This window comes from Gymnoscopelus microlampas, assembly GCF_963454915.1.
Source record: "Gymnoscopelus microlampas genome assembly, chromosome: 17".
Classification (NCBI taxonomy): domain Eukaryota; kingdom Metazoa; phylum Chordata; class Actinopteri; order Myctophiformes; family Myctophidae; genus Gymnoscopelus; species Gymnoscopelus microlampas.
The window spans coordinates 21289124-21310506 of record NC_139954.1 but is presented as its reverse complement, the minus strand read 5'-3'; the positions used below and the strand labels follow the sequence as shown (position 1 = coordinate 21310506).

General features: G+C 42.1%; 1 protein-coding gene across 2 annotated transcripts; it reads right to left on the bottom strand.

Annotated features, from left to right (window-relative positions):
• Nucleotides 1-177: 177 nt before the first annotated feature.
• inpp4aa (inositol polyphosphate-4-phosphatase type I Aa) lies at nt 178-19592 on the bottom strand. Of its 2 annotated transcripts, none has more exons than XM_084084556.1 (24): nt 19507-19592; nt 14522-14790; nt 14350-14394; nt 14007-14125; nt 13766-13882; nt 13055-13134; nt 11919-12036; nt 11113-11197; nt 10789-10936; nt 9737-9867; nt 9513-9617; nt 9316-9424; nt 7933-8116; nt 6823-7122; nt 6579-6729; nt 6189-6383; nt 5639-5668; nt 5372-5544; nt 5108-5231; nt 4718-4985; nt 2742-2839; nt 2484-2596; nt 2236-2390; nt 178-2086 (listed from the first exon to the last, which is right to left on the bottom strand). In XM_084084556.1, exons 2-24 carry the CDS (start codon nt 14619-14621, stop codon nt 1954-1956), a joined length of 3081 nt encoding a protein of 1026 aa, XP_083940682.1. In that variant the 5' UTR covers nt 14622-14790; nt 19507-19592; the 3' UTR covers nt 178-1953. The 2 variants fall into 2 exon arrangements, with proteins under 2 accessions (XP_083940682.1, XP_083940681.1); XM_084084555.1 differs by lacking the exon at nt 19507-19592 and adding an exon at nt 15775-15900.
• Between the last annotated feature and the right edge of the window lie 1791 nt (nt 19593-21383).

Below are 21383 nucleotides of genomic sequence, written 5' to 3'. Positions count from 1 at the left end.
TCTGCCTACACATACGTCATGTCCTAGTATGAGCGAATGGGGAAGGGGCTCAACGTCACGTGATGCCTTTGTAAAGTGTATAATTGTCCTTGTGCTGTTAATATCGCCTCAGCAAATTAATAATTCATTTTGAGTTGAAAAGCCTTTATTTCTTTTATTTTTCTGTTGCATGTGGCCTTGTGGGTGCACTCCCCGGGGTCCCTCGCCGCCCTTTTAAACTGCAAATGTAATCTGTTTAGAAAAGTTCATACAGTACATATACATAACATATTAACACTACCATATGACAGCATTTGGCAACATATTCCGTACATCAGCATAAATAATTATAAGCAAAATAAATTTCAAAATAAAATCCACTGTCTCTTTATGTATTGTACAATAAAGATACACTGGCCTGTTGTTTGGTAAACTGACCAGTGAGGTGTCCTGCATGGTACAACAATACAATACATTTCACTTTAATTTAATTTACAAACGTCTCTGCAGTGCTCATGTACTTTCAAGTGTAACAGTATCAGTTGTATCAACATGCAAGTTGCATTAATTTACTCACTGTCCAATCTTGATAAAACATTTCCACATTGAGTCAGTTGCACCCATTTTCAACATATGTTCATCATATAGGCTAATTGGTCCTCACTAATTCTCATTATAATTTGGTACGATTTTTGTCTACTCAGTCTGTGTCTCAGAGGAGCGGCTCTCAGCTCACAGTTCAGAAACTACCAGTGAAATAAATCATTGATGGAGAATCCAAGCTAACAGAAACTGCAGGCTTTCTGAACAGTCCAAAGCCCTCCTCTGAGACTCAGACCGAGTAGACGAAAATGGTACCATATTATAATGGGCATTAGTGAGGACCAATTATATGAAGATAGGCTGTGAAAAATGGCTGTGAAATTACTATAATGTTGCATATAACAAGTCTTGAATATTAGTGGATGTGTTAAATTACAGGATAATGTGATGCATCACATATGAACTCCCTGAAGGAAAACCCATCTTCATGAACCATTGTTCCCACGACTAAGCTGCAATGCTGTGCAATATGAAACATCCATACTTACAGGATGGCATCAGAATGACCCCTGAAATCACATTAGAAGAAAGGATATATTCTCATTCAAATGTCATAAAGTATTGTCTGATTTGTGATAGTTTTTAAGTTTCTTTTTCTTTTGTGTCTGTGCTTATTGGAAAGAGAGAGAGAGAGAGAGATGGGCTAATAGTGATCTTGAATGTAGAAATGTAGAACCAAATTAAAATAAAATAAGAGACAGTGGGGAAAATATATGATGAACTGAAACTTGTAAAACAAGCCCAAATACATGCTCTGAGTAAGATATTTGTCCCTTGATGACAGAGTTTAGGTCCACAGAACTGCTGTATCGAGCAAAGGCATTTCATTTGCCGCAGCCGAACACCTGCTGCATAGCCTACAGTAGATTTACAGTAGATTTCAAATAAAGGCAGCTGCTCTAATCAATACATTTATAAAACCACTGGACAGTGACTATAGACATGTTATGGTTTGTCATGTCATTATCCTTATAAGAGGACCAGACATGTGACATCATATCCTAGGTGTGTCGTTGTGTGTGAGATAAGTGGGGAAAACGTTGTGGAGTGGTTGTACGCTTGCAGTTGCTACTAGCTACTGACACAATGAAGTACAGTGTTATTTTGTATCGATTTTCCCTGTGTAGTGGTTATCATCATAACATACTAAGAAAACGCTGTGTTGCTAGTGAGAGGGAGACTCCTATAAAATGTTCTACAGAAGCACTGGCACTTCGACATTAACCTTATAAACAGTGGCTATACAGTAAGCACATCATTAAACAAAGGGCTGTTCCAGTTTGTGTTATTTGTTCATGTGGTGTCATCCTCATTATCTTTCTTGTCCTTTGCTCTGTCGGCTTCTTCGTGTGACAGACAGAAGAGTCCCAGTTAGGTCTCTACTTTCCCGTATGTCCCCTCTGGAGGGCGGTAGTGCTTAGGAAAGGCTTTCAGTTGCAGAGAATTAAAGGCGTATTTACGGCATCCAACATTCTTCATGGTGTTCTCCCTCCTGCAGCCTTCACTGTAGGGTAAGAGGGTGCAAATAACACGGATGAATTACTTACAGTGCTTTGACATAGCTTCATCATAACAACATTCCCATTGGCTTTGTCACGGTAACAACACTGTCCTGTCTAACTTTGAGTGAGTTTGACATGATATATAGCTGACCTGCGCATGCAGTCCAGGGCCTGCAAGAAGACCTGTGGGGCCAGTGCATGTTCAGCCTGAAGGATTTGGCATTGCTCCAGAGTCAGAGACATGGCGGTGCGGTCCTTTGCACTCTTGCAGCTGGTGAAACGCACCCCGTTCAGACGACGGCATGCCTAGGATGTGGGGAAAAGAAGAGCAGAAGATAATGAAGAATTGATAAAATTGCCAATGAAAAGCATAGGAGATGCACAAACAAGAGTGTCTACCTCTGCTGCCTGCCATAGAATCTCCACATTCTTGCTCTTCTTGGCATTGACATTCTGGCTCAGTAGCTTAAGCAGCTCAGGCAGACTGGTCGTGCTCCGGCAGCGAGGGAGGCCTGTGAAGACGAAGCAAATGGAAGATCAAATGAGAGTTATAAGCAGGGGGAGATATGGCCATGGACATGGCCATAACACCAAATAATACAAATGTATTACTTGGTGATCATGGCCATGTGAAAGTATGTTAAGAGATTTACTCACTATCCTCTGGTAGGACCTCTTTAAACTGGTCGTAGTATGAGGATAGCCGAGCCATGCTTTCCATATTGATCACTTCTTGCAGTGATGTGTCTCCAAACCTGGGGACACATAGAAACATTATAGTGGAAAACAATTCACGGACATTACAGCTTATTGTATTGAAAAAGTCTTTCTGCACATAACTTAAGTACAGTTAGTTTTATGAAATGTCATCATCATCCTACTGCATAAGAAGGCACTGGCTGCATTTAATTTCCCATAATCTAATAAGCAAGCTTGGAGAAATGCACATGATACGGTGAAGCACGATGGATGAATTTGACTGTTATTACTGAAAATCTATTCATATAAATCATGAAGTGATGGGGCTTCAGTTGCCATAGCAATTTCTCCTTGAATGAGATTAATTCACCAAAAGCTTACACTACTAGATCACTCCAATCCTCATTCAAGGCTTCTCACCACTTGCTTCTATCCTCAGCCCTCTAACTAGGGTTGGGCAATAAACTGGAAAATATATCGAAACCGAGATTTAAAAGCAGGTATTTAAAAAATATACAGTATATATTTTAAATGTCTTATATATCAACTAATAGACAGGAGGAAGACTCTGATAGAAGTTTTATAATCGACTAAGTCTGATTAACCACCTAAGTCCTGTATTATACTTAGTTGTACAATGGCGGCGAGCAAAAATAGCGATATAACAAAATAGTGAAAATAGCCGATCTATACAAGCTCACAACGTGTCGCATTATGATGTGTTCACTATTTCCTTCTTTTTAAATACTCATTGATTAACTGTAATTGTAATCAAATCAAATAACCGTGATACTGATTTGAAGTCATATAACCCAGCCCTACCTCTAACACTCCGCTTTTCCATTATATTCCTATCAGATTTGAATTTACAATTCAATGCACTGTATGACATTTTTGTTTTCTAGTCTAGTGACTATTTCCGAGAGACTGTAATGTACCTAAGCGTAAGAGTAAAATTCAGTCTATTTGTGGTGTCAGTAAGAGAGTCCTGGAACAAGTTAGCTTGTACAGGCGAACATTTAGTAAAAATCACACCCTGTGTGAAGAGAGTGGTGCCTTTGATGAGCCCCGTATTGATGTTGTCATCAATGTTTGTTTATTGGACATACATACATACATACATACGGACGGACACACGGACAAAGTCAGATATAGGAGTGGTTGGCACCACTCAAAAAGAGGCAAACAATTGGCGAAAATAGCAGATCTACTAGAACCTCACAATGTGACGCCAATTCTTGGCAGAGACATTTTCAGTAGAGGGAAAAAAGGATGGGGGCAAAGACAGCCCTATGAGGGACCCCGATCAACAAAGTATATAGGGCTCAAGTGGTTGATAGCGTTAAAGGTTAGGCATTGTGTAATAGTAGTTAAGGTTCGGCATTGTTTAATAGTGGTTAAGGTTAGGCATTGTTTAATAGTGGTTAAGGTTAAGCATTGTTTAATAGTGGTTAAGGTTAGGCATTGTGTAATAGTGGTTAAGGTTCGGCATTGTTTAATAGTGGTTAAGGTTAGGCATTGTTTAATAGTGGTTAAGGTTAAGCATTGTGTAATAGTGGTTAAGGTTAGGCATTATGTAATAGTGGTTAAGGTTAAGCATTGATTAATAGTGGCTAGTTTAGGTATTATTTCATAGTGATTAAGTTTAGGCTGTTAATAGCTGTTAAGGTTAGGCATTGTTTAATATTTAAGTTTAGGAACCATTCCCTAGTATAGTGGTTATGGTTAGGCTAAGTTAGTTTAACGGTTTAATATTTGGGATACAGTAATGGTTGAGACAACATGAGCCGTATGGTCCACATTTGAACCTGTACATAACGTCATATTCCTGAACATTTGCAGAAGTCAGGTTTCTTTGGCACATAACATTTCACATGACTTCTCAATGCTCCCACTCTATCCTGTGTATACAGAATGTAATTTTGGTCACTCACTTCTCAGCCAAGGTCTGCTGTTCATTGATGCCCACATTAAACATTATAGGCTGCACGCGCAGCAGCATCCCATTCTGGATCTCCCGTGGCAACGTATCAAACAGCGCACCCGGCATTGGAACCCTTACGTTGAAGCCGTCCCTGTTGCCTGTGATGACTGGCAGCATGTCTGGGCCAAAGACTGAAGTGGCTTGCGTCACTTTAAAGGTGACATTCCTCAGGTCCATCACTCCCACACACATATCCTCCAACATGGCCAGTTCCTCCCCTTTAGAGAGATAGGTTGACAAACAGTTGAGCCGCCACTACTGCCACACACGTAGCCAACATAAACGCACACATTCACATCCTTGAAGTGAAAATCATACACCATACAATTATTTTTTTTACCATAGGTGCTGAGCAGGCCTTCGTACTGCACCAGCAGGCCGATAGTGTAGAGCTGCCTGAGGAAGCCGTTGTCACTGAGAGAGTTCCTCAGTTTGATGACAAAGCCACAGATCAGAGCCGCCAGCTGAAATCATCAAGTCTCATTACTACCCAAACACTAAAATGCCTGCACCTGTATGGTTGTACGCTATGCTATGTATGAATGATGGCATAGCTACTGCACTTGGGAAGCATTTGTGTATCCAACACGAAAGGCTGACTGACCGTCTGACAGAAAACCACGTCACGGCGGTACTGCAGAGTGATCCTCATGGCGATGGTGGGAGCGCTATCCTGCATCAGCAGAAACACCATGGCCTTCTTGGCTTTGTCACTCATCAGAGACGCACAGTCTGTCAGTGTGGCGAGCAGAGGGTACAGCGCCTCGCTCCATTCACCTGGAAATATGATCTCAGGGTTAAAAACTAAGCTCTTTTTAGCACAAGAAAGATTTTTATGTAGAAACATAAGTAGCTTATATATATCTCTTACCTGGTGAAGTCTTTTCTACCTCTTGGCTACCTAGAGTTGAAAGAAAGTAATGAATATACGTATATATATATATTTAGATTGTAACAGCAGAGCTCCATCTCTTCTTTTAAACTACCAATGAACCACTCACACGCTACCCTACTGCAGTTTAGATGACTTAGAAGAAAGAAAAATATTTTTTTTTGTCCCAATTGAGTCATTTGCCAATTCCCTCACATGTACTGCAGAATTGTTGCTGCCAACCCCCACTGTTGTCTTGGGGAAGGAATAGACAACCATTTGCCTGAATTCATGGAGGCACTGGAGTTGCCAGCCGCTCCTTTTCACCTGACAGAGAAGAGATCCAGGTAGAGCGTAACGTGTGTGGAGGTTCACGCCCCCCAGTTCCCCTCCCTGCTGAACAGGCGCCCCGATCAACCAGTAGGAGTTGCTAGAGCAGCGATAAGGGCTTCCCACCCATGAACCCTTCCAACTAAATTATGTTCTTAGGAGCGTCTCCCTAATGCCCTGTTTAGAGAACAAATTCAAGTGAGTATGAGAATGAACCTACAATTCTCTCCTACAGGGTGAGGTAGGCATGCAGGACTCTGATGAAACAAAGATGATAATGATGATGATGATAAAGATGATGATGATGATGATGATGACGACGATGATGATGATGGTGGTGGTGTTGATGCTGATAGGAAACCCTTCTCTTTATGTTCAGGATGTATCCAGAAAGCTTCCCGGTTTCTATGGATACCTCATGAGATTAACATAGATATTTACAAACCAATTATGAAACGATTGTACTTTATTGTGTGTAGTGTATGCGTGCACGTGTGCGTGCGCATGCGTGCGTGCGTGCGTGCGCACGTGCGTGCGTGTGTGCGTGCGCGTGCGTGTGCGTGTTTGTGTGTGTGTGAGTGAGTGAGTGAGTGCGTGCGTGTGTGTGTACCTTTCTTGGTAGCACTACTTGGCTCGTCATTAGCAAGTGAAAAGACATCATCAGAGCTGCTGTCACTCTGGAGTGTGTCCTTTTGGAGCAATCGGTCCACCTTCTGAATCACACACTCCAGACTCTTATCAACGTTCATCCAAACCTTCTCCTACACACACATAACGCACACATTAAATTAAAAAGCATATCTAACATTACATAGACTTTTAAGAGACTGATATGAACAGCCGACAGCGCTTACCCATTCTTCTTCGTTCCAGTCAGTATGTAAGGAGGTGCGCTTGCTTCTTCTCCCCTCGCCTCCCTCTGGGTGTGCTCCATGACGAGACGGAGAGATGGCAGGGCGAGACGGCGAGGTTGGATGGCGGGACGGAGAGCGGGAGGGCGAGCGAGAGGAGGGCGAGCGAGAGGAGGGCGATAGGGAGGTCGAGGAGGGCGACGGGGTACTTTGCAGACCAATGAACTCTGGCCGAGCTGCAGACAGGGCCAGGATGGCTGAGGACAGGAGCTTGGAGTCACACACCGTCACCAGCTGCCGAGTCTAAAGTGCAAGGAAGGGGGCCAGACAGAGACAGGTGAGAGAAGAGGGTTTGTGGTGGTTGATTTCATCATTTGGGAATGTATGGATGGTAAATGGACAATAACAATAGCAACATTGACAATAGCAATAAAGTTATAGGAATTAGTTTGAACAAGAGAGAGAATGTATAGAATTGAATTAAAGGGACATTGGAGCTTGCAAACGGTAGCATTAATACATTTGAGGTTGTGATATATCATCATAATTATATCAGTTATGGCGTTTAATGCTCAACACTAAGCGTCTGAATACGTATCACACACACACACTATGATTTCATATCACACACACACACTATGATTTCATCATGATATGCCACAGCCTCTCGTCTACTATTATGTTATTGCTCCATTTGTAATGGACATGATGTTTTGCCCAGGGACTATAGATGGAAATTAGCTAGTAGCAAAATCTGGTATGAAGCATATTTTCTCTCGCTCGAGAATAATGTATCCTATACATGGTCCCTGATACAAATAAACAAATACATTAAATAAATGACTTTTTCATTTTCATTCTTTTTTTGGAACATTATATTTCTTCGATTTTTCCAAATAATAGAATAGACATACAGTAATTGTAATACAAAATGAGCACATCATCCGTCACCACAACCCCCCTCCCCACTACTGGTATCTAAAGACATTTCTTCTTAAGTAGAAGAGGCAGAGGAGAAAAAAGCTTCAGATATAAAGGACATGCACCACAATAGTAAAAATAATAGCAAGGCATACTGAGGGCCCAATTCCTTTGAGCCCTGTGTTATAGTACCTTCTCTTTGAGGATGGCCAGGGTTCTCTCAAGAGCGTTGGCTGAGCGCTCCTTGGCTGCACGTGACAGACGCTCAGCGTAGTAACACACCTGGGTCTTCAGAGTGTTAATTTGACCAATCAGCTCCTTCGCTCTCACAATGTCCTGAGGCAGGTACGCCGGTGCCTTAGAGCCGGAGCCAGAACTGTGGAGAACACGCATGCGTATCACTTAAGATAAAGGTGTTTAGGTGGGCGAAAGTCAGCAGGACTGGTACTCTGTACCGGTGAGTACTGGTCAAATTAAAGCACTATCTGCAACAACAATGTCGTTCTTGAGAGTAAGTACATCTACAGGCGCCGTAATGTTTGTATAATGTATAATAGCTTGTCTCCTGCGCATGTAGACAGCAGCATTATAAAATGCAGAACGTAACTGCACAACAGCTGCTAACAAGGTCATTAATGCCTGTAATTTGTGATCCACGTTGAATTAATCACTGGCAGTCAAGACCTAATCAGGAAGCGAAAGTGGATGTGTGCCTCATGAAAAGGTCTCCGCTACTGCCCGTATAAAGTGCAGTGCCACAGTTTTCAAAATTAAAGTCAACAGTGTTTTCAAAAGTCTCCACTTTCGAAGGTCACATGTGATATGGATTAATATGGATGATAGGTGCAAAGGGTATGTTTTCAAACACATTTTCTAGTGTACATACATGTAGACTAAGTAAAACAATCACATGGTACATGGCAATGACACAAAACACGTACACAACCTCATGCGTCGCAGAGCATTGCGTATAATCTCACCTTTCCTCCTCATAAGCTCTGATCAAGTAAGGGTGAGAAAAACAGATGAAGAACATGTTTGTTATCTAATTATGAAGCCGTATGTCCTCCATTAAACACAGAGGCACGTGGTGTTATACAGCAGTGGTTCTCAACCTGTAGTTGAGAACATGATTTTTTCTTTTTTTTGGGTGGGGGGGGGGGGGGGTCCCCAGATGACAGTGAAGTGACAATTTAAGGACTTTTAAGAAGTTTTTACTACCTAAAAACTTTAATGAAATGAAAAAAGACCATTACTGTATCAAAAGAAATCAACAAACTATTCTATAAAAACTGGTCAAACATTGGCCAAATTGTCAAATAATATAAGAAAGAGGCAAGAATTGTGAAAATAGCAGATCTACAAGCTCACACCACCTCACAACATGAGGCGCTGTGAGCTTGTAGATCTGCTATTTTCACAATATTTATCTGTGGAACCGAGTCAAACTAAATGCAATGCCTCAACTCCTACAATTCCAAGTGCTTGTCAGGGTGGGGGGTCCCCAGTTCAAATAGATTATTTTTGGGGGTCGCGGCCTGAAAAGGTTAAGAACCACTGTTATACAGTACTTACTGCTTCTTGGCCTCTTCCAGCTTGTGGATCAATTTCCGGAGGCCGCAGGTTTTAAAGCCTTGATGGTGTGCTGCGGGGGCACCAATGGTCACTACGTCATACGTCCAATCTGAGAGAGAGAATATTTCATAGGGTAACGCTAACTCAAGATTTTCTGTGTCCATGAGCACAGGCAGAGATGAGCGTAGATCACCTACCATAGCCAGACTCCCCCTGTACTCTCATTCTCTGGACGTGTAAGTTAGTGGGGATAAATTCCAACTTTTTCTCTGCTTTCAAGGTACTAGATTTAAATGAGGGGCCTGGAAGGGAAATTAAGAAAGAGAGATCATTTTTCATACAGTGCAGAGACAGACAAGGTGATGTTCAAATGATGTTTGTGGATGTTATGATACTGGTGTTCATATATGGTTCTTCTGACCCTTGTATTCATGCAGGTCACTGATGGTCTCCTGGTAGGTGAGGATGATAGTCTGGTACTGAGTGATGATCTCCCTCCTCAGGTTCTCCCAACATGGGGAAAGCTCACCCAGCTCTTCGAACTCACACACCCTGTTTCACACAAACACACACACACACGCACACGCACACGCACACGCACACGCACACGCACACGCACACGCACACGCACACGCACACACACACACACACACACACACACACACACACACAGACAGACACAGAACACAATATATCTTTGAATACATAAATTCAAGCTATAGAGGGCAAGCAGGTTGAAGAGCTGTGAGTTTGGCACTAAAGCCTTATGGTCCGGGCCTCTGTTCAACAAAGGTGGTAGTATGTTGTTGTTTAAATACCTTACGTTTTATTGCTATCTTGAAATGGTGTTTCAGTGTGGAAGAACATACAGTAAGGCTGCATTATGGAGAGACTATTTCTAGCCACTCGGTCTGTTAGTCTATTTTCAAGTGCAAACGTAAAGCAGGTCGCAGTTAATCACAGATCACGTGCCTGGTGTCCATTTATGTGATACTGCACGATGTATGTTGTTCTGGCACTGGTTTCCATTTAACCACTTTCAACCTGGCGTCCCTATTTTGGGCATGTCATTATAGGCTGCATTTCTCTTTTTCTTCTACATTTTCCAAAAACAACGAAAAGAGCCACAAGCTCACAATGCATCATGGTGCGATGTGGTGTGAGCTTTTGAATCGTCTATTTTATAAAATATATATGACAAAGTATATAGGGCTCATGTGGTTAAAATGGACCATAAAGGACTCTCTTAACCCATTGAAACCAGGAAAGAATCTGTGTCATTTTAGTTTTTTGCATTGGCTATTAAGCAGATATCGAAACATTTTGAAAGTGTGAGAACTACTGATTTAGAAGGCATTTGTAGAATAGGGTTCAACGGGGTTCATCGGCTTAATGGGTTCATCTTAACCAGGCCATGACTCTGACTCCGGCTTGCATAATATGCACACACACTTGAATAAAGATGCATGCTACCTGACGGCATCTTCTTCCAGCAGCAGTTTAACAAATTGCCGAGGGATGTGCAGGGAGAGAACGCTCTCCGCCATCTGCTCTAGGATCCGCAGGTGGTTGCCGTCCGTAGTGGGGAAGCGATACATCCGTGACATAATGCCTCCAAACACTGAACCGTAAACCAACAAAAGAATTGCATTAATTAATTTCACCCACTCCTTTACACATGGTGTAAACTTGTGACAATAAAGTTGAACTTGAACTGGCTGCTGGTAATGCTAGGTAATGTTTATTTATTTTTGACAGAAAAGAGAACAGAGGCTAATCTTTTATTCATACACTCACCTGCCTTCAGCAGTGGGTCTTTACATAGAGAGGCAGACTTCGACCTGATTGATTCAGTCAGGCTCTCGTCAACTGGTAGCACCATCTGATTACACCACCACGCAAACACACACACGTGCACCCACACATTCATATTTGTGACAGGATGTGATTGAATGTGTCGCAAGAAGGCAAATGCGTAAATCAAGAAATGTTGAATAATCCACTTTCTGTTCCATTTCGACAAACAGCAGTTTTGGTATCACAAAGTACTTGTCCTTAAACTGCTCTACTGCTGTGAGAGGTATGAGATATAACAGGTATGAGCTTATTTATTTGAGCTTTAACAATATTCAAATAAGCATATCGTCTTCAACGATTATCTGATTTTAATGGATGACACATCATTTGAAAGCTTATCTGCACTTTCATAATCTGTAAAAAGAAACTGGAAAATGCTGTGCCCTACTTGCATCACACTCTATCACCCCCTGTCACATTTGCCTATGGTTATCTGTCCTACTTTTTTATGCAAAGCGGTGAACAGGAAGAGCTAGTTGGGTGAAAGTAACTTCCCTAATCCCTATAGATCTGTCAGGATTAGGCAAGTGATAACAATACACTCATGTCCTGACTATCCTTGAGCACAAAACAAGCCAAATCAAGCCAAATCCCAACACACAAACACACTTAAAAAATTGGTTCTGTACTGTTGTCACTATGTAAAATTGAAATAATGGAGAGTAGATATATGCAATACACTATATCCAGTATGTCTACCACAATTCCTCAGAATGGAGATGGAGAACTTTTTCCTGTTCACTCACCCGTCCATTAACAGTGTCTCCCCTCTGTAACCTAGCGACAGGAGTCCTCTGGTCCCGCCTCTCCTCTATCTGCCAAGCAATGATGGTGACATTGCCGACACGCTCGTTCTCCGCTGACCTGACACACAGCGACATCGAGTACTGTCAGTCAACGTCCCAGAATCGCCGGCTTCAAAATGCCTCCTCAGCAATTATTTAGCCAAACACAGTGCTCTGTCTTATCACTGGTAGAGGATAAATGACCACAATCACACACAAACAAAACTTCAACCGTTCTTCAGCGGTTCTTTGGGGTGGTTGAGGTACTACTGTATGTAGTGCTGCTGCCCTACAAAGAACCTGTTCAGCCCCTGTATGGTTCTTTAGAGCAGTGGTTTTCAACCCTTTTCATATCAGGGCCCATTATTTATTCTGCATTTGAGCCACAGACCACCATTTGATGAGATTTAGCAGACCCTAGACTTAGAATATTTTGTTATTGTTGTATACGATTTTGTCCACAATTCCATGCTGTATTGATGTTGATACCATAGGAGAAATAACAGGCAAACTTTGATCAAAATAACAATTCTTTAATTAAGTAATGCAGATGTTTAACAATAATTTAACTCTTGAGAGCGTAAAATTAAACCAAATGTCCATTTGGTTTCATTTTAGGCTCTCAAAAGTTAAAGATCTATAAGGGTCCATTTGGTTACCAACTCTCCATCATTTAGCTGAGGACCACCTGGAACCCACCCAAGGACCACTGGTGGTCCCCGGACCACTGGTTGAAAACCAATGCTTTAGAGCACTGGCTCTCAACGTCAAGTCCGGGGACCACCAGGGGCCCAAATGGACCCTAACAGGTCTTGAGAGTTAAATTAACGCAGAGGATTTTACAGAGTAGATTGGGGTCCAAGATATAGCAAATTGTATCAAATGGGGGTCTGTGGTCTTGAACTGAAAATAAAAAGGTTAGTGGTTTAGGCACCACTATGGTGTTATAAACTCTAACACCTTTAAGATAGGTGCTACTGTATATACTGTACTGTAGTACCAAAATAGGTCCCTTATGATTACGAGCCAAAGAACCAATTTTAGTGCTATTTAGCACCATTTCTGTTTGGTATGTAAATGTGCATAGTGTTTGTTACCTCAGAGCCAGGTGTAGTCTGTGGTGTTTGTCTTGTAGAACTTCCTTCACAGGAAACATAGCTGAACCTAACATGTACATCTGACACACACAAACACACACACACACACACACACACACACACACACACACACACACACACACACACACACACACACACACACACACACACACACGACACGACACAACACATGAAAATAACAAGCAATGGCAGTAAAGGTTACAGACAGAAAGAACATGTGCTAATATCTTTTGAATATTCATTTATTCCGCCACAAGTGAGTTCTGCACACAGTCATGTTAGGAATACGTGTCATGTATTTAACTCATCAAATGAGGCATGCTTCAAACACATTTTCTCTACTGACTGCTTTATTGCAAATGGGTGTGTTTGTGTGGCGTTTGCTGAAGTTTTGTTAATAGGATTAATTCAATTAAACTCTACATATAAAATGCTGTACAGTATATCCATGTATCGTGGGTGAGAGTACGCAGGCATGTGACATGAGTCACGAGTCATGAGTCATTTCCTGGGGCTTTCTTTGCACGACTTTCTGTTTCAGCCTACCGGCCATGTGCTCAAGTGTTTCATAATGGTCTATTATTGTGTCTCCCAATTATGGTGGGAGATAAGAAAGACACGTACATTGGCACTTCTTTACTGTTATATTTAATCGACACAAAGTCTATGGTAGTTGTGAGAAGTGCTCACCGTGCCCTGAGAACGGTCCTTCACATCATATACAGACAGCTTAATCTGAGTCTGCTGAGTGATCAGAGAGTCCTGGAAGAAAGCTATGCTGCTCAGGAAGATAGGGTTACTGGTACCCTAGATAAGTAGATAGAGACAGAGAGAGAGGGGAACATGTTCAAAGTACAGCAAAAATGGGATTTTCTATTATTTGAATGATGGGAGACGATAATGAAGTATAGCACGATGATGCTTTTTGTACCTCAATGATCTCTGTTTGAGCGTGCTTGGTCCAGAAGGCCTGAGGCGGAGTGGTACAGCTGACTGCTACAAAGCTTGTAGGTTTATGGTCCAGTGCTGGGGTGACCAGCTCACTGCAGGCTGGGGAAGATCATAAACAGGAGGAGATTACAAATGATGACATTTTCAAACAGGCTAGTCCCTAATCCTAATGTAGCTCTTGGGACCTACTGTATACTGTAAAATGCTAATGTAAAAGCATTTATCTATGTAGCTTAGTGCTTGATAAACATGTAGACAAGCTGTGATTCTGTCAAGTTGAATAAGTAAATCGATTTTTTGAGGACTCTAGTCTCATGACTTACCCAAACTAAACTCCAGCACAGGTTCATCGGGGTCCTGGCTATTGCCTGACAGAAACAGAAGAGAGAAGACGGAGAAAGAGAAATAGAGAAACAAAGTGGTTAATTTTGCAGCTCTGCCCCTTTAACATAAAAAAAGCAAATAGGTTACCATGGTAGCAGGTTACTTAGTTACCTGAGAGAGTCAGCCCCATCATCTCAGCTGAGAGATCAAAGGTGTTGGCCCGGTAGACCGACCAGGGCCGATGGCGGGGGCTGCGTTCCTTCCCTGACATGGTGGTTAGAAGTCAGGGCTTAGGATGGGGTTCAGGACAGACAGGTTCAAGGTAAATGGTTCAGGTGGAATTGGGACACACAGCCCACACTGTTCTTTGTGTGGGTTCCTTGTCTTTACGTGTTTAGCTTTGTTGTATGTTGTTACAGTATCAGTAGTCACAGGTGAATCTGTGGACACAGATAGGACAACAACAAAAGGAATAGTTATTGCCTGTGCAGAAACAGATGCAGTGTGGACATTTCCGTCTTGCTGATATTGCTACGTTGGTGGCATTTCAATGGATAGAGTACAAAAGTGAAACCAGTGCATGTGAAAGCCAAATTGTTACACTATACCACGTTTTGCATTTGATTAAACCTGGGCTATCCACATGCTTATAGAGATGATGGATTAATATCTACCCAAACATATATTTGTCATGGTGGTGGGATGTAATTTTGACTGTGAATAGGGGATTTCTTTATGCCACTTATTCTGTTCCCTCCGACAAAGTGCTAACAGGCAGTGGGAACAGGGTCTGTATTTGTCAAGTGTGACTTTTCTCAGACAGATGGGGGTGTGAAGACACATATGGAGCAGAGAAGTCAGATCTCACATCTTATTGTCTACTGAAAATTACTGTGCATAACCGTGAAAATCTGAATGTACTTTGAAAATAGCAGTCTGCCTAGAGACAGCCAATGCGTGTACACAACTGCTAAATATTACACAAACAACAATATAAGTATATATGGTGTGCACACACACACGCACGTGCACACACACACACGCACGCACGCACGCACACAGCTCTCATATCCATTATCCATGTTGGGTATGCAACCTAAATAAAGCAGGTAACACAAATGCCATAGTGCATGGCCTCTGCGTATCACAATATTGCAGCAAGAAAGTAGCTATTTCTGCACCAAGAAGCCCACGTTGTAAGCCTTCTCTCTACCCCAAACACACAAGGGAAACAGCTAATGTCTCACCTTCTTCCTCCCCTTGCTCAGATTTGTTGAATCCCCTACAGGATCTCCCAGGATCCTTCTCTTTACTTTTTATAAATATATAAACAGCAAAGATTTATTTTGTCTGTCTATCTGTCTGTCTGTCTGTCTGTCTATCTGTCTGTCTGTCTGTCTGTCTCTCTCTCTCTCGTTACATACCTCTTAGTCTTCTTCACTCTGCGGACTCTCTGTATCATTGAACTACAACAGACGATCAGTGGTTTCCTGGTGATAATTTCACATACTGTGTGCTGATTTCAGAAAACTGAAAGAAAGCAGCACAGTACTGTCAAAGAGGAAGTAAAAATGCCTATAAACAACAAATGGTTATCGTCTCCATAACAGAATAGTGATAGTGATACTTTGGCAGCCTCTGAACCTGACAAGCTAGCACCATCGCAAGTGACGGTGTCAGCATCCAGGCATTGCAGCCAAGCACACAATCACTACCAGATAGCTTGAACTAAATGCACAGTAGGCCTATACCTGTGGCTGTGAGCATTAATACAAACTCAGAATGAATGGCATGGTGTCAAAAAAGAAGAGGAAAATATGAAAGATTAAAAGGGAGCAGCGCGTGTTCTCATGAAGACTAACCTGACCTGAGACTGCCTTTCCGAGCCAACCTTTGCATATCCTGTGTGGTGGCATGTCGCCAATGCTTAGCTTGACACAATTTGTGCATTGCAGGCCAAGTGTGTCACATGCACAGGAACACACACACACACACACACACACACACACACACACACACACACACACACACACACACACACACACACACACACACACACACACACACACACACACACACACACACACACACACACACACACACACACACACACACACACACACACACACACACACACACAGGAACTCAAATACACTGCACTGATATACTATTCACCATAAAAATAGAATTTTACATCTGACAGGGGAGAAGAGGCACCTCTGTGTTAAAGTGTTTGCACATGTTTGTGTACTGGCCATATTGTGTGTCTTCATGTGTGCTGTATGTGTGGCTATTTGACATTGTGCGAGGCACATTGATAAAGAGCCAACTGTGCGTATATGGCTGAGCATTCATGTGTAAGGAAGGACTTCAGCAATGGAGGTCTATTTTTACACGTGAGGCTGTTTTGACGTCACACACCATGTTTGGACATATGATAATATTGTAACATCCATATAAACACAGCCGTGGACACAATTCCATAGACATGTAGTATTTGTGAATGCTTCACAGGTACACATGACAGATATGTGCACACCTCCAGGAAGAGGTTTCACACATAGCACTTGTTGCCAGTTTAATCTCTATCTTGGCAGCTTCAAATTGGACCAAACAAGACAGGACAATACTGTGTGATGCTCTGCCTCATTAGGCCGCGTGTGGTGTGTTATTGTCAGTGGGGAACCGATAATAACATGCTGTAATCTCTGCTGCCTAGGGCAGCATGGGAAACTCTCTAGGAATCCTGCAGTGGCTCTAATGTGAAGTTACAGGGAGCCACTCAACATTGTCATTACATCTATTGAACATCCATCACATATCCCTGCTGGCAGGGAAGGCGCTGAGTCAAGACACCCAGTGAGAGCGCTGTGCATGATGGGGCAATAGTAGATAGAGGTGCTGAGGCAGGGAATTGATAGAGCTCTGAGGTGGCCCTTCAGGCATCTGTGCAAGAAACAATGGTAGCCAGCCCCATGGGGCGGCATGGCCTGGAGAGGAGAGGAAAGTAACCCAGTTTGGAAGGCTTGTGTTGTAAACCAGGCCCCCTGCATACATTGTCATCAACGGCTACACTGCAGTGTATCTCTGCTCTCCTTATTGCCTGCTCTCTCCTTTTCCCGCACTGTATAAATCATAATGTATGCGCCCCATAACTCACTTCTCTCTCTCTCTATCACATTTGTCCTCTCCCAGATTTCTCAGTGTTATTGTTCATCGCCAGTCTTTCTCTTCCGCTCTTCTGCTTTGTCATCCACTGACGTCATTATGTATCTACATTTCTTTCCTCTTGCAGCTGTCTTCCTGTTCGCTATCCCCCTACAACCCCTCTGCTCTGCTCCATTTCCCCGTCTATTGATCCTGTAACGGTGCAGAGCTGAGTTTACTGCCTCCCCTGTCCCTCGAGTCTGATCTATCAGACTGCTAGAGCGGGAGACTCATAGTTTGATGAAACCATGGATACCAAGTCAGTGATTGATTAACGGGTTGATTGGTTTCCCAGGAATGATCAGTCGGTGACTATAATTGATCGGACCTGAGGAGACACACACACACACACACACACACACACACACACACACACACACACACACACACACACACACACACACACACACACACACACACACACACACACACACACACACACACACACACACACACACACATCACAAACAATCGGTCACGACAAGAGTAAAATCTCCTGTTACCCTGACAACTGGGAGACTGTCAGACTCAGCAACAGAAAGCATAACATTTGATGATAATGATGCTAAGGGGTCACTCTGGGAGGGGAATGCTGGGGTGCAGGGGGAGACAAGGGGGAATCTGTAATATTGTACTATAAAATGCAAAGATACATTTAAAAAGTTCTCTCTCTCTCTCTCTCTCTCTCTCTCTCTCTCTCTCTCTCTCTCTCTCACTCTCTCCACACACAGTTCATAACCAGATATTTCACTATATACCTGGAGAGAAGCTGCATGTGCTTATGTTATTATTTGTGTTATATGCTGAGGCCAGTGGTTCTTCACATGTAAATCTTAAGACGTATATTAATTCAAACACACACTTCCACACAAAAAAGAGGGGCCGATGAATCAAGTAAGGAAGACTGTGCTTAATTTAGTTCCTCATCCTGCCACAGCATGGAGTAAAAAAAAACACGGTCCTTCAACAGATAAGTCTAATCCTCTGTACACTTCAACAGAGCAGGAGCAGCTGGTAAGCTTAGGCAGTGGAATGGTCCATTGCTTGATAAGCAGCACGGCCAAACCATAGTATACTATATCAGGGGTCTTCAACAGGGGGTCCGGGACCCCTATGGGGTTCTCAGAATTACTACAGCGGGGACGGCCAAGTCTTTGTGTGATATGATTTTGTTTTTTTAACATTAACCACTTGAACAATAGCATCCCTTTTCTGAGGAGAACTTTAGCCAAAAATAGCAGATCTACAAGCTCACAAACAATGCCTCGTGCTGCGAGGCGTTGTGAGCTTGTAGATCGTCTATTTTTGGCACAGAGGTATAGGTGTAGAGGGAAAAAAGAGCAGACCACCAAGTAAAAAAGAAAAAAGTTTAATCTGAAACCCAATTCTATACACTATAGAAGGGGTCCCTGCTTCATTTCTCTCTCTCAGCTAGGGGGTCCTTGGCCTGAAAAACGTTGAAGACCCCTGTACTATATGAAATAAATATAGATGGTGGTAGGCCTGGGTGGTCCAGCCTGTTTACCAGAACATGGACAATGGACATGATGACAATATACAATTGCATAAAGGTTGGGCATGCGGAGACTGCATGAGGCAATCTATTTCTGGTCACAAGCAAGGGCTACAGTCAGATCAAATCATTCTGCATCACTTTCAGTAGGCCTACAAGCTTATTTATGCGATGACACTCAGACAATAACAAATATTGCGTCATGATCTGCTCATGCTGGCTATTGCTAGGACAGCAGTCCTATTACAAATTCACGAATCATGAACATCTTAACGTAGAGGCTGGCTAAGCTACTTAAAACGAAGAGCTATAAATTGGTATTTTAAATATTGCTAAAGAAAATGACATCGCAATGGAAACCTGCTGCGGAATAACATCTAGTAAACACAAGATTAAGAGATGACATGAATTAATACGTTCAAAGAAAAACACTCACAGTTTGAGTCTTGACATATTCCATCGCAATAACAGAACTATAAATACTGGGTCAGGTTTCTGGTCATATTGATGCGCATCTCATCGCTGCCTCTTCGACGGCACAGTAAAGACCAGTGGTCGTTGCCATGTCCGCTTATTATAAGCGACTTTGGGCTTCTTTTTTGGTAAAGTCGCTTGTAAATAGTGGTAGTTGCGGGTTGCGGTTGGGCTTGTTTCTAAAGTGTGGTTGCAATTTTGTTTAAACCGTTGGTTCTCAAACATTTTCATGGCAAGCACCCCCATATTAATATGTATTTGTCCACAGACCCCCCCATCTGAAAGTGCCAGGGATTTTTGTTGTAAAATTGTTCCAAAATTCATTTTTTTCCCTCCAAGATATTTTTTTCTTTTTTTGAAAATAGCGGATCTACAACTACGACGCCTTGCGAGCTTGTAGATTGGCTATTTTCAAATAGCCGTAGCCTTGTCGCTTCTTTTGGGCTTGTTTTCATAGACCGGGTTGCTTATGTCTCTCGCAGAATCTGGCAACAGTGGTAAAGACTCGCCCTGTGGCCCACGGTGACACATCTAGACGGAATGATTCAGTAGCACCGCCTTCTCTCTCCAGTGGGAGGCGCGCTTGGTCTGGTTTGCAGCCAGCAAAATCAGGTGCCATAATCTCTTAGCCATTTTAATGGAATGGATAACCTAAAATGCTCTGGATGCCTTTGGTCTTAGCCATATGTACGGAATCTAATAAAATAGCATTTTATTTTGTTTGTTAATATGCACTCAATCAAACATGACAGCCTTAATTATACTAAGATCCCCAGATCCTTGTAGCCTAAGTAAAAGAAAGAAAACAAAAACAAATAATGAATAGCCTATATAATACATTAAAATAGTCTAATCCGAGAATTGATGAACGGTTGTAGCCTAAAAAAGATCTGTCACTGTGTGATATGGACCCTACAGACAGCATAGGGAATGTGTTAATTTTTAACAGGGAGGATGATGCCTGGCCCAAATTTTACCGACCCTGCTGAAAAATGTAAGTGCACGTGCCACGCACGCTCTCTTTGCCACTATGGGATGGAGAGAGGGGGGGGGGGGGATATATGGCAACAACTTAAAAGAGAGGATAGCACTTAAGCTTATGCTGGAAAACACTTATTTCCAAAGTGGTCTCATGGAAATAAACAAGGCCTATTTATTACAAAAATAAATAGCACAGCTATTAGTCCTCCCTTAAATGTTAATCATTAACACTCCCCACAAAGGCTTTTGTTTTAAAATGTCAGTTGTTTGGTGAGGGCAGGTTGTTCCATAAGATACGGAGATCCCAAGAAGCACATTTTTCTATAGCTAGGCCTACTGCTATTTTACCTTTAATAGGAGCACTGGATGACACTACTTATGTTTTGCTCAAATGGAGGATGGGATGGCATCACCCTGTGGTCATGTATATGCATGTTTGTCAATAAAAACATCAATCAGGCCTAGATGTAAAAGTAGTCATCCAAATAATTACTTGAGTAAGGAATAGTATAAAAGTATATGAAAAAAACTACTAAAGGACTGAGTTAAAAAGGGTATAATTATATAGTGCTTGTCTCAAGAATTAAATAAACACAACATGCATTAATAAAATAAGAATAAATGCGTACAAATAAAAAGCAGAATGTGGCCAAATTATGAGAAAATTATTTTACAATGATTGTTAAAAGGATAACATAAAAAGCCTTGGGGGTTTGTTCGCATTGTGGTCCTGTGTATTCAATTCATCAATAATTCAGTGACACATTTGTCCCAAAATGTAAAGGAGTAAAAGTATAATTATTTTCCTTCACAAATATACTTGAGTGAAAGTGAAAAGTAGACTTTGTAGCCTATGTT